General features: G+C 44.9%; 1 protein-coding gene and 1 long non-coding RNA gene across 3 annotated transcripts in view; one reads left to right on the top strand and one right to left on the bottom strand.

The window, feature by feature from the left end:
* The window catches only part of LOC310794316 (CSC1-like protein 2), a gene marked incomplete at both ends in the record, with an annotated part of 30,668 nt that extends 26,107 nt beyond the window's left edge, over window positions 1-4,561 (bottom strand). The window contains 4 exons of the mRNA XM_083656296.1: window positions 789-826; window positions 1,249-1,339; window positions 3,128-3,207; window positions 4,340-4,561. Of these exons, the coding sequence (XP_083512422.1) occupies window positions 789-826; window positions 1,249-1,339; window positions 3,128-3,207; window positions 4,340-4,561 (431 nt within the window). The remainder of the gene's footprint in view (window positions 1-788; window positions 827-1,248; window positions 1,340-3,127; window positions 3,208-4,339) is intronic.
* Window positions 4,562-9,798: 5,237 nt separating this feature from the next.
* Window positions 9,799-13,060, top strand: LOC310793677. Of its 2 annotated transcripts, none has more exons than XR_014553533.1 (3): window positions 9,799-9,855; window positions 10,964-11,180; window positions 12,020-13,060. It is a non-coding gene; the product is annotated as an uncharacterized lncRNA (long non-coding RNA). The 2 variants fall into 2 exon arrangements; XR_014553534.1 differs by having other exon boundaries at window positions 10,964-11,184.
* The last annotated feature ends 740 nt before the right edge of the window (window positions 13,061-13,800 follow it).

The raw sequence follows: 13,800 nt of genomic DNA, 5'->3' as shown, positions 1-13,800 counted from the left end.
GTGATACCGTACAGGCGCACCACCTTTGGCCAGACAGTTCTGTCGGTCAAGGGTGGAAAACTCTGGAACACAATCCCATCGGCCATTAGGGAATGCCCAACACTTGGCATGTTCAAGGGTCAATTGAAGAGATGGCTGAAGTCCACTCAACTATGCACACATCACTAGGGCATAGAACAGTATATGTATACTATATGTGTTGTATCTGTTTTTTATTCTTTATTTTTCTTATATCTTGTCCGAGTGAGTCCTCTATGTGGATCTCACTTTTTAGCTGTATGTTGAGCCCAAACTCAGGTTTTAGTATTAGACTGTAATTCCTGTATATTTTATTTTACTCAGCACTTTCACTTAGCCATGTAGAGCCATGTAGAGCTCTAACTCAGTTCTCATTTTGTATTGTGTTTATATTTTAATATGTTCTGTTGCACTATGCTGCCTTTTACCTCTAATAGGTCTACCTCTCTGCATAAATGCACTTTGCTTTGTGTTTACATTTTAAATATGTTTTTGCTGCACTGTTACTTTTACCCCTCAGGACTCTAAGCCTATATCATCGGGCAGGGGGACAAGCAATGGAAATCAGTCCTGTGACTGCAATTGTCGTGCATTTACATTTTTTTTTAAATGTTCATTAATGTACACCTGTCCCCTATCGAACAAATAAACGAAATTGTAATTGTATTGTAATTGTACGTTCCGGTCATTTTGCGGTACAAAGCGCATGTGGGAAAACGGCTCTACAGTAGTGAAACAGATTAAGACTGAGAGCTGAGTCTAGAACTTACTTGATTCTGAAGATGGCCGTCAGCCAGGAGCAGAAGCCCTGAAACAACAGATGAGAGAGAACCAGGTGTCACAATCAACAATGTTTGACTGCAGAAATCCACATTCAAATCATCCACATTAAAATCCACGACTCGACTGAAGACAATATATTCGTTACATATTTATTTGAGCTGGTTCAGAATAACGTCATGGATTACACCGGATTCTGGTGTAACAGCCATGATGTTGCAGTGGAACAAGCTATTAGCCTTCGGTTATCATCAATGTAAGTTCTTTAGCCCAAAACAGATGATGTGCAGATATAGAAGATATTATATATATATATATATATATATATATATATATATATATATATATATATATATATATTAGATATTAGAATGTTTTCATAGAACACAGACAGTTCTACAGGTAGAACTGACTGGAAAGATGAAGAGGAGGAAGAGGAAGGTTTCTCACGTTGTCTCTCTGGTCGAAGTCCACGGAGGACGAGACGGAGGCGAGGCGTTCATAACGGTCCGGTGTCTCCGAGTGCATCGCCGAGGCAACACTGCAAAACACAGGGACAACAGGGTCAGCTGACAGGAAGTGATGTCACAGACAGGAAGTGAGTCTGTTAAGAGGGACAGGGTCAGCTGACAAGAAGAGACTTCACAGACAGGAAGTGAATCTGAGTGACCATTGTTTTCCCTGCTCTTACCTTCCTTCTGACAGCTTAAAGCTCTTTTACATGGCCTGTGTGTGTCTCATTTCGTTACGCCTTTCGTTCCACCAGTGGAGGTGTGGCCACGAACCTGTTTAAAATGTCTGTTTAAAAAGATGACCCTGGAAGGCGGGAATCTCAGCTCATTAAAGGTATAATATGCAACCCTCTCGCTTTAAAAACAGCTTCTTTCCCACAGCAATTGGTTGAGGCGATGTCTCGTCATAGACGCTGGGTTAGCTGGGCTCAGCCTGGCTGGGGGGCGTGGTCAGGGTGGGGTAAAAACCCCCGTTCTATCCATTCAGCAAAGTTAGAATTTAGCTGATAGCCCAGCCCAGGCAGACACGATCGGGGATTTGACCACCGCAGTAAACGCACATCTGAACAGACGTCTTGCGTTCTGCTCTAGAATCCCCAAACCTGTAGTTTAGAGCCGCAGCACCGTCCTTTGGTGAGTCAGCCCATTGAGATATATCGGCGATTTTACCGCACTCGCGCGCCAGCCGTTTAACATTTTGTGGGCGTTCCCACACATGCCGACTATAAGAACACTCAACTCCCTCCGTTAACCACAAGGGCTTGCTGCACTGTGCCTACTGTATGTGGCTCTATGTGTGTCTCGTCAATGCTTTTGTTAAATGGTGGTTGTTTGCTGTAATTGCACTGTTACTGGTTGCACTTTATTGTGATGCACTTATGTGATGTAACTATGATGCAGTGTCTATTTTTACATCCTGTATGCACCGAAAACACATACCACCGGCCCTGGTCCGTGTGGCAATTAAAGTTCTATTCTATTCTATTCTTTCTCTTTCTTCAGTTTCCCTTATCAACCATAACTTATGGCCCATTGGAATTGTGTGGGGGTGTGTCTACATGGAGTGACACTGCCCTCTCCCTGTTTTTCACAATGTTTTGGTTTTCCGGGGACGCTTTTGGGTGGAGAGAGACCCCACGTGGGGCGTGGAGCCTCCAGCCACTCCAGCCAATAACATCGCTCACAGCGCAACGGCCAGCCAATAGCATCATTCACGACACAGACAGAGAGGCTATGCTGGATGTTAGCTATGTTTGCTAGCTAGCATCACGACACAGACAGCGGTTACCTTTTCACCGGCTCATAGTTATCTCTGTCTCTTCTTCGGCTGTTTACATTACAGTGAGAGGGAAGGAAGCATGCAGCAGGCGTTAGCATCACAGCGGGTAGCATCACAGGGGTTAGAATCACAGCAGTTAGCATCACAGCGGTTAGCATTAGCTAGCATACAGACAGGGTGAAGCCGACCGACAGCCGGGCATGGGCGACTTCCACCAGATCCACACACACACACACACACACACACACACACACACACACACACACACAAACACACACTCTGAAATAGAGAAAGAAAGTTAGTGACCACTGAGTAAAAACCCTGTTAGTCGAAAACCAGAGGAAGAGGAAGAAGAGAAGAGCCTGCATGGGATTAGCATAAAGTGGGCATGTGTGTAAAGCAGGTAGTCGTGTGTACCCATAGAACCCGCAATTCTCATTCAGATATCTTGAGGTGAGAGGTCAAGAGGTCAAGGGACCCCTTTGAAAATGGCTATGCCAGTTTTTCGCTCCCCATTTTGATTGATTTGTGTTTTTACCTGTCGGCGTCAGTGACCAGTGCCAGGCGGCCGTAGTCCCACGCCACCTTCCGTAAGAGGGAGAAGACGAACAGCAGCATCTGCACCACAGAAGAAGACTTAGGTCACATGATCGATGAGCGCAGCAGCTGACAATCAGCACCTGAGTTTCCTGCTGAAGCCTCAGGGGACTTTGATGGTGTTATGGCTTATGAGAGAGAGAGAGAGAGAGAGAGAGAGAGAGAGAGAGAGAGAGAGAGAGACAGAGAGAGAGAGACAGAGAGAGAGAGAGAGAGAGAGAGAGAGAGAGAGAGACACAGAGAGAGACAGAGAGAGAGAGAGAGAGAGAGAGAGAGAGGGAGACAGAGAGAGAGAGAGAGAGAGAGAGAGAGAGAGACAGAGAGAGAGAGAGAGAGAGAGAGAGACGCTCACACCGTTCAATAAACACGCATAATCTTCTTGACAATCAAGCATCATCGAGGTCTTAAGGCTTTTCTGACCACTGAGATGGATCTGGTCAACTCACTAGGAGCAGTTAATCTAAGTGTAAAACGTGTAATTCCCTGTTGACAGTAGGTGGCGCTATGACTATAACCAAATATTAATATTATGCAGATGTGTTCAGGCATGGACACATCATGCATGACAAGTTTGGAGCAGATTGGACAACGTGCATTCGAGTTACAGCGACTTTGTGTGTCATGGCGAGACATCGATATTCGCTGCATAGTCACACCCACGCCGTTCAACGAAAACAAACTTTTGGTGAATTTCATCGTTGGGGTCTCTTCTATCTGCTGTGCAAGTTTATTAACCCCCTAGGAGGAGTTTGTTAAAGTACGACCCCTGGAAATGGCTGAAACGTCCAAAATATTACACAATCAATTCAAAATGGCTGACTTCCTGTTCGGTTTAGGTCATGGCACCAAGAGACTTTTCTGTCAGGCTGGACATGATACATGTGCCTACCTAAAAGATCCGGATCCGTCAGGTCATGAGGTCACAGTGACCTTGAACTTTGACCACTAAAATGTAATCAGTTCATCCTTGAGTCCAAGTGGACGTTTGAGGGAAATTTGACGAAATTCCGTGAGTGAGTGAGTTAATGTGTGAGTGAGTGAGTGAGTGAGTGAGTGAGTGAGTGAGTGAGCTAACAATGGCTGCACAGCCCGATACACTGCACAGGTATTCCGCTAGTACAAATGGACTTGACTGTGACCAATGAGGACTGACCAGGAAGCACATGAAGTCGAGAGCGAGCACGGTGGGCACGCCCCCAAATGGCAGGCCTTGCAGCACGGTGGAGCGTATCCGGGCGGAGTAGCAGTAGTCTTTTGATTGGCTGTCGGCTGAGCAGCAGGAGTCTTTTGAATGGCTGTTGCCCGAGCAGTTCTCCTGACCTGCACACGCCTGGCCGCTGCCCACAGCCATGGCTACTAGCAGCACACTGAGCATGCTCAGTGCCACATGCTCCTGGGGAACCTGTGTGTGGGGAGGGGCGGGGCGGGGCAGGAGGGGCGGGGCGGGGGAGGAGGGGCAGAGAGAAGGGGGCAGACAGGAGGGGGCATATTGTTAGAGGTGGTGAAAACAAGCTGCTGTATTGTTATACCGGCGTTCAAATCAATGTGTTTACATGCTGCACACAATAATCTGATAACTAGGAATAATCAGGTAATAGCAAGCAAGACTTAAAATAAGTGATTTCCATAACTGCCCAAACCTAACCTCTGGAATTGTTAGAGAGAGGGAAGCTTCTAAGCAATTCCAAAGTTCAACATTTTACTCATCATAAGAAATGTGGTGGACCCTACCTACACTTCCCCCTCGGAAAGAGACTGACATCTGTCATGACCAGAACCTCTCCCCACAAGAACAGCTTCTTCCCAACCGCCATCGGCCTCACCAACAAGGCCCGGAAACCCCGTCCACCAAGGACCTCACCAACACCCCCACAAACCCCACAAACCCCACTACCTCCTGAACTCAGCTGAATCCCCCCGACTGACATGAGCCCTCCCCTCAAACGTCACTGCAGCTACAGCAGCAGCTGGACTTCGTGCTAATTTAGCCTCGAGCTACACTGAATAACACAGCTTTGACTGGTGCTGGCTCGCTCCCCCAGTGGTCCCGATGCATCCATACTAGGGATGTTCATTTTGAAAATTTTCCAAAATCGATAATCGGTGAAAATTAACAATCAATTATCGATCATCGATTTTATTAATACTTACAAAATTTTCAATATTTTCAAATTTTTTTTTTTTTTTTTACAAAATTAATGCCTATGGCAGAAAATACGAAAGACAACGTGTTCTCCTCAATGAACTCTTTATTTCAATGTGTCTCCTCTCCAACACTGCTGTCCCCGGCGCATGCCGGTGTGAATTTTCCATGTTTAAAACAGTTTTGTTGGCACAAAGGCCTGTGCCCAGCCAGAAAACTAGAGACTATATGAAGCTCCACCTCACGTTAGTCGGCTGTGCAATGGAGTGGGGCGAGGAGGAACGAATTCCACCCAAACCTAGTCCAAAAAAAAAAAAATTTTTTTTTTTTTTTTTTTTTTTAATAATTAAAAAATCGATCCAAATGCCACAGGATCGATTCCAATCCTTAACGATCGATTATCGATTTTCGATAATTGATGAACATCCCTAATCCATACACTTCTATTACCTTCAGATAAAGGTTGTAAGCTCACCTGTGACTATCGGTGACATTCCTGATACACCATCCACTTCCATCATCTTATTATAGCCACTTCTAAACATGAAGTCTGGACCATGTCCGGCTAGCCAGAGCAGGATATTTTCCGGTTTTACCTTTCTAGACATGAGGGGTCTTTGTTTAGAAACAGCTGGAAATGGTCCGTTTTCTCTGCCGTGCCGAGTAGAGTGGGCGGGGGGAGCGGATCCGGATCCCACTGCATGTTTAGAAGGGGCTTTATGCTTTAGTTGTCAACACATCCCAGCGTATCGGCCACATTTTGGAACCCTCAGTATTGTGCTAACTTTCACACTAACGAACAAGCCCCCACTCGGCTCATTCAGGCAGGCTTAGTTTGATCACTTTTACCTGCCGCTTCTGCACATCACAGCACAGGCTAAATGATGCGACATAAATACATGATGTAAAGTCATGGCATAAATGTGTTTTTATTGAAAAAGTGGGCGTCAAGTAAGTTAAACTCTTGTTGGAGTGGACATCACAGTGTGACCATGTTCCAGTCTTCAAACTTCCCAATCATGGCTATAACATGTTGTATTTACGACCCCATCGCAGTATGTGTTACACTTAGGCTTTTCATTTAATTTAATTTTATTTTATTTTGTCCAATATTCAAATCATCATCATCAGTCATAAATCCTACTGTGACATCATCAGTGATGTCATAAATCCCACTGTGACATCATCAGTGATGTCATAAATCTGACCTCATCAGTGATGATGATCTCATTGGTCACATAGGAGCCGAGCTGCGGGCAAGGCCGCGGAGCGGCCGCGCTGCGGAGCTACAGGACGGGCGAGCCTAGGATCCCTAGTATTCCAGAATTGCAGGTTGTGTTAAAAAATAAATATTAAGCTTTCATTTTGAAAAATCCTGACAGGAAGTCGAAACGAAATTGCTGCTCACTTGCCCTCCCCTTCCCTCCACCCCCGCGGGCGACGCGGGTTCGAATCCGACCCGAGGTCCTCTCTCTCTCCCCACCTTTCCTGTCTGCCCACTGCCCTATTTAAATAACCCCCCCCCCAAATCACAAAAAAGTGTAAACACAAAGCTGCGTCTGATTCTGACTAATGTAACATGCGCGCGGCGTGGATCCCTATACTGCCCGTGCAGCACCAATGCACCATAGACAGTAGTATATCTGTCAAACAGACAGTAGCTGTACTGTCTGTCTGACAGATATACAGTCTATACTGTCAGACAGACAGACAGACAGACAGACAGACAGACAGACACAGACACACACACACACACACACACACACACACACAGAACGTATACTGTCAGACAGCGATATACTGTCAGATACAGTATACTGTCAGATATATAGTATACTGTCAGATATATAGTATACTGTCTGTCAGACAGCCAGATAGGCAGAACTGTCATAGCGTATTGTCTATGGCAGCACCGGTCTGGCTGGCCTTAGAATAAAGCTTAGAATAACCTGCAGCTCCTTACCTGCTCAGCGGCTCGCTGCTGTGTGTGGGTGTCTCTCGCTCCTCCTCTCTCTCTCTCTTTGTGTCTTATCCTTCAGACGGGTAAATCCTCACAGATCCTCCGGTGCGCTGGAGCTCAACGAGCCATCTGCCTTCTGCTGCGGGAGGAGAGGGCCTGGAGCCGGGGTGTTTGTCCGTGTGACAGGCTGCCTCTCCCTCTCCTTGGAGTTTTTTTTCGGTGACTCTCTCTCTGCCTGTCTGTGTGTGTGTGTGTGTGTCTATGGAGGAATCAGCTGTGAGGTAAAATGGAGGACAGCGCTCCGGGAATTCTCTCTCTCTGCTGCGCTACAGGAGGCGGCCGCTAGGAGCGACCGAGAGACATGTTCCACAGTTCCAGTGGGAGTTTTTCCCTTTTTTCTGCCAGGAAGGCGAAGGCATGATGTCTCGCCCTACTCTGCCTCAAATGGCTCACCTGATATCTAACCACAACCAATAGCCCTAACCCTCATGCCAAAACCCAACCAATCATCACGCTTCATGCCTAAACTTAAGCCAATCAGAGGTAGAGTAGGGCGGGACATAAAGAAAAGAGCCGACACTCATGCATTTTTGGAAACAGACGCTAGAGGCGCTGCAGTAGCGCCAAAGCAGCACCGCCGCCATATTGGCCCCTAAAATCAGCCTCCCTCCCTCCCTTGCGTCAACAACAGCAGGCAGCAGCAGCACAATGCAGACAGAAACATATGGCTTCTACACATTTATGTCGATGCACAGGACCTGAAGCATAGATATTATATTATATTACTATAGTATAGATGGGTCACCGCAGGCTCCGCCAATTCTAACAAATGGTAGCAGTAGTCTCCTAAGTGGGCGTGTCCGTGCGAAACGCAAAACCCACGTGACAAAATGACAGGAAGTGAGTTGAAGTTGGGCTTGAAGCCGTCTTGCTTGAATCCCATAGCTCCGTTCTATGAACGAATATAAGACTTCCGGTTTACTTCCGGGTTGCGGAGCTAGCGAATATAAGACTTCCGGTTACCTTCAGAGTAAAAGCGGCGTAATCATGTTTTTAAAAGGCATAGAAAAATGGTTAGTTGGCAGATTAAAACAATAAACAAAGCATCTAAACGAAGGTATACAATACACATTATGTTTCTGTTTAACACCAACTGTTTTAATAACATTGAGAACGCTCTTCTCAGTATGTAAATGGCTAAAACCTGTTCACTGGAGTGCTAGCCTTTACAAATTGGACACTGTACACCCCTGTGTCGGAAGTGGCAGCACAAACGATGTATGCACGCGCTCTGATAGACCTCCTCTGTGACATCACACTGTCAGCTAACCTGGGGAGGGGTAAAAACAACCATGCCAGGCCGTCAAACCCACCCAGAGCCCAGAGGTCATATTGTCATTTCTGGAGTAATATTGAACACTGTACACCCCTAGTGGCAGCACAAACGATGTATGCACGCGCTCTGATAGACCTCCTCTGTGACATCACACTGTCAGCTAACCTGGGGAGGGGTAAAAACAACCATGCCAGGGTTACCCTGACCTCTGGGCTCTGGGTGGGTTTGACGGCCTGGCATGGTTGTTTTTACCCCTCCCCAGGTTAGCTGACAGTGTGATGTCACAGAGGAGGTCTATTAGAGCGCGTGCATACATCGTTTGTGCTGCCACTAGGGGTGTACAGTGTTCAATATTACTCCAGAAATGACAATATGAGTGACCTCTGGGCTCTGGGTGGGTTTGACGGCCTGGCATGGTTGTTTTTACCCCTCCCCAGGTTAGCTGACAGTGTGATGTCACAGAGGAGGTCTATCAGAGCGCGTGCATACATCGTTTGTGCTGCCACTAGGGGTGTACAGTGTTCAATATTACTCCAGAAATGACAATATGACCTCTGGGCTCTGGGTGGGTTTGACGGCCTGGCATGGTTGTTTTTACCCCTCCCCAGGTTAGCTGACAGTGTGATGTCACAGAGGAGGTCTATTAGAGCGCGTGCATACATCGTTTGTGCTGCCACTAGGGGTGTACAGTGTTCAATATTACTCCAGAAATGACAATATGAGTGACCTCTGGGCTCTGGGTGGGTTTGACGGCCTGGCATGGTTGTTTTTACCCCTCCCCAGGTTAGCTGACAGTGTGATGTCACAGAGGAGGTCTATCAGAGCGCGTGCATATGTTTGGCAAGCTCCCACTTTGAACACAAACCTGTCCAGTGTCCAATTTGTAAAGGCTATGCACTCCAGTGAACAGCTTTTATCTATTAAGATAATGAGAAGAACGTTCTCAATGTTATTGAAACAGTTATTGTCATACATAAACATCATTTGTATTATATAGCTTCATTTAAATGCTTAGTTTATTAGTTTAATGTGGAAAATAATGATTTTTCAATCGCCCCTGTCTGCTCTATAATTGTGCAGAATCGTTCTTTTACTTTGAAATTTTTTGAAAAATCTCACCGGAACTTCTTATATTCGCTAGCTCTTATATTCGCTCACACAACACAGGTGAATCCCATCGTCTTTGCCTGAAGTCATGCTGGTCGCGGGAGAAACAGCTGATTCCTGAAGGTGAGAGCGTTCACTTCTTTGATCCACGTTGTTTCTTTAGCATTGTTGTTGTTGTTGTTCATGCTCATGATTAAGTTATTCTTTGTATGAATGTTCATACTGTAACTGTGCCCATTTTTAGACGGTCAGCTCACTCAGCTGTCACTGAAAGGCAGCTAGCCAGCCAGCGGTATGCTAACGGCTAACCGCTGGCTAGCTGCCTCAGTGACTGACAGTTGAGCTTCGGTCGTGGTTATGCTGTGTGTCTGTTTGCTGCTGCAGTGCTGACTTTGCTCCTGCCTCTCCTGGTCGAAATCCGCCTTTGGCTGATCAATACTGTGAAAGGAACATTTAGATTTCAGTTCCAGTATGTATAGTTTATTATTACTTTATGAAAACAGCAGAGGCTGCACACACACACACACACACACACACACACACACACACACACACACACACACACACACACACACACACACACACACACACACACACACACACTCAGAGTGTAAGCAGTTAGGGATTCACACTACACTTAGCCGGGGTTAAGTCAGTCTCTTACCCCTGGGGCTAAGAGAGCTGTTATCCCCAGGGCTAAGAAAGTTTTAGCCCCGCTTGGCACTCTTTTCCGGGTAGTACGTCATCGTCTCCCCTACAAGAGTCCCGTATCCGTACATAGACTTGCCTGTGACTCTCTCTCTCAAGCTGTCTAAATCAGCAATACGCACATATTTACAAGTGTCACAGAAACAGTTCAAAGCCACCTACTAGAGCAGAAGGGTTCATAGCTTCTCGACAGCGGGGTTAGAAAGCTCGATGCTGCTCGTAAATGCCTCTTTTTATCCAAAGTCTCTGCTGGTGATAGTATTTTGGTCGAAAGCTCGATAAAATTGGGCTGATTTTCAATATCGACATATTGTCATATTGCCGCGATATAATTTTTCACAGTGCACAGTCTGCCCTCCCTGAAACCAAGTCTGACCCTCAGTTCACTGCTTTGCTTACATTGTACGTTGGCATGCATGAGACAAATACAACTTTGAACTGCTTTTATTTGACTAGAAGCATTGTGGTCTTTTATTTTGAAAAGTGACCAAACTAAAGTGACTCTTGTGTGTTTCTCCCCTAGCCAGGTGGCGTTCAGTCATGGGCCTGAGGGACGTGTGGAAAAGCTACAAAGTCTTGATTGTTATGGGCACGAGTTTGGGGCTGATCCACTGGGGCTGGTATACTCTGAAGGCTAACCCCCTGCTACACAGAGACAGAGACAGAGAGTACATCCACCAGCCTGGCATCGTGACTTACGTCTCACCTCCAGCCTCCAAGACCAAGTGATCCAGAGCCAGGCAGGTACCACCAGCTGCTTCTCACTGCGCTTATTTTAGATCAGCGCCAGTCAGATACTATGTTTACATAGACTGTTATCAGCCAGTCAGATACTATGTTTATTGTTTACATAGACTGTTATCAGCCAGTCAGATACTATGTTTACGTCACAGTTACCAGCCAGTCAGATACTATGTTTACATAGACTGTTATCAGCCAATCAGATACTATGTTTACATAGACTGTTATCAGCCAGTCAGATACTATGTTTACATAGACTGTTATCAGCCAGTCAGATACTATGTTTACATAGACTGTTATCAGCCAGTCAGATACTATAGACTGTTATCAGCCAGTCAGATACTATGTTTACATAGACTGTTATCAGCCAGTCAGATACTATGTTTACATAGACTGTTAGCCAGTCAGATACTATGTTTACATAGACTGTTATCAGCCAGTCAGATACTATGTTTACATAGACTGTTATCAGCCAGTCAGATACTACTGTATGTTTACAGACTGCAATAGTCTGATTTGAACCCAGGGTTTCCTCTAGATAGATTTAGCGGCGGCCCCCCACTGCTAAATCTTGGCCCTGCTTCAAAATAATATCAGTCAGGGTGGCTACTTAAAAAAAATCTGAACTATAAGATAGCTTTGATTTGTTTGACTTTTCTAGTCGCAGCATAATTCCATTTGTATTATTTTATAGTTTTGCTCTGACTTTTCCTTCTCTATAGATTCCTTGCTTAGCTCCAAAGATGTCAACAACAACAAAAAGAGCTTGTAGACACTTTCTTTAACCAGTAACCAGTAACCAGTGCCATATTGTGTCTGTCTCTCCTCTCTCTCGCAGGTGAAGCTTTGGGAAAAGACAGGTTGAGGATGAGAGCTCAGAGCTGGCTGAGGAGGAACTGGCTGTGGGTGGGGGGCGGGGCTTTCCTCGGCATCCATCTTGTCACCTGGGCCATGCAGAGAGCCGTGAGGAGCACCGTGCGCTCCGAGGTCTCCCTGAAGGAGAAGGCAGCTGAGGACTGAAGCCTTTTCTACTCCTTATCTCACCATACATCTCACTATGGCCTCATTTAGACTGCAGGTACAAGTGACTCAATTCAGATGTTTCACTTTATTATCAGCGTTTTGATTCAAAGGAGGAGGAGAAACGTACCGTTGACCATGCAGCTCTTTTCATGTGCTTAATATCAGCACAAGGATTTATTTGTTTCATATTTCTGGACTTGGTGACAACCAGTGAGCAGGAGAGCATGCGAGGCACGCTAGAGATGAGTGCACTATTTCTAGTCCATTTAACGTCCTGATGGACTGATGTCAACAACAACCATGGATCTACATGGCCGACACATCGACAGGTCAACAACGTTCATAGAGAAATTATCCCTCTGCTCTTTCTAATAATGCCAAATGGATGACTGAAAAAATAAATGCTGAAATTATAAGGTAACTGCTGTAAAAAAATTGGATTTATTAGTAAGGGTAATATCACAATATTTCAGGGTATTTCTGTGAAAATATTCTTGACGATATGACAAAAATACTGAGACATATTTTATTATTCATTTTAGGAAAGATACAATTGCAAGAAAATAAGTGTTGTAGTTTTATGTCAACATAACCGTAACAGTTTGCCTTCAAATATGACCATGTTTTCCCCTTTTTGGAATTAACTCCTCCACCATGGATTCCTTTTACAGCCATGCTTGTTGCTGTGCATACGTCATTATTTGGCATATGAATTGTAACAATATATCGATAACGATATGATATGGCACACCTGTATTTATTTGCCGTTTTCTCTGAATGACCTTTATTAATAGGCTTGGTTGATGGGTTTTAGGCTACACCTTGAATTCATTTGTGATCCAATAAAAATCTCTGAAGTTGTAAATTCATTTCACTCTTTTTTTTATTATTTTTTACATTTGAAAAGCAGTATAAATGTAAGTCGGGCTAACATGCTGAAATACATTATGACTAATTCAGTGATATTGGTGTTATTTATCTATGATGAATCCTAATTTTGCAAGTTCTAGATGTTTTGTTTTGAAACGGTAGTTCTAGGGGGGGCTGGTCTTCCCCCTGATTTCCATAGAGATATGAGTAGAGGATTATGACGGACAAAAACTCATGAATTGATAAGGTTCTAAGGTTACAATGTACATATAACATTCGGATTATAACACCAAATATTACCCCAATTATAAAAAAGAAAAAGCAGAGGAATAGAGGGGAAATTCCGCCCCCCCCGACCCAGGTTGGGTTCGAGCAGAGAATCTAACCTTTAACCAATGCAAATGTACTTTTACTCGAGTACTTTTAAATAGGCTACTTTTTACTTGAGTAATTTCCTGGACTAGTACTTTTACTTGTAGCCTACTTGAGTTAATTTTCACTAAAGTAACAATACTTAGTATAGTACTTGAGTAGGACTTGGCAGCACTCTTTTGGTAACCACAGACCTTATTTTATGCATTTAAGTGAAATCCACATTCTAAAACCCCATAGACTTTTTCACTGAACTGTTTATTATTTTAATTTTCAATTGATCGCCTATGCTATGGGGGCGTGCTCTGTACTTAGGGGCGTGCTCTGTATTTAGGGGCGCGTGCTCTGTACTGG

This window comes from Poromitra crassiceps, assembly GCF_964638095.1.
Source record: "Poromitra crassiceps genome assembly, chromosome: 19".
NCBI classification, from domain to species: domain Eukaryota; kingdom Metazoa; phylum Chordata; class Actinopteri; order Beryciformes; family Melamphaidae; genus Poromitra; species Poromitra crassiceps.
The sequence above is the reverse complement of the archived record's forward strand: the minus strand, read 5'-3'. Positions and strand labels throughout refer to the sequence as shown.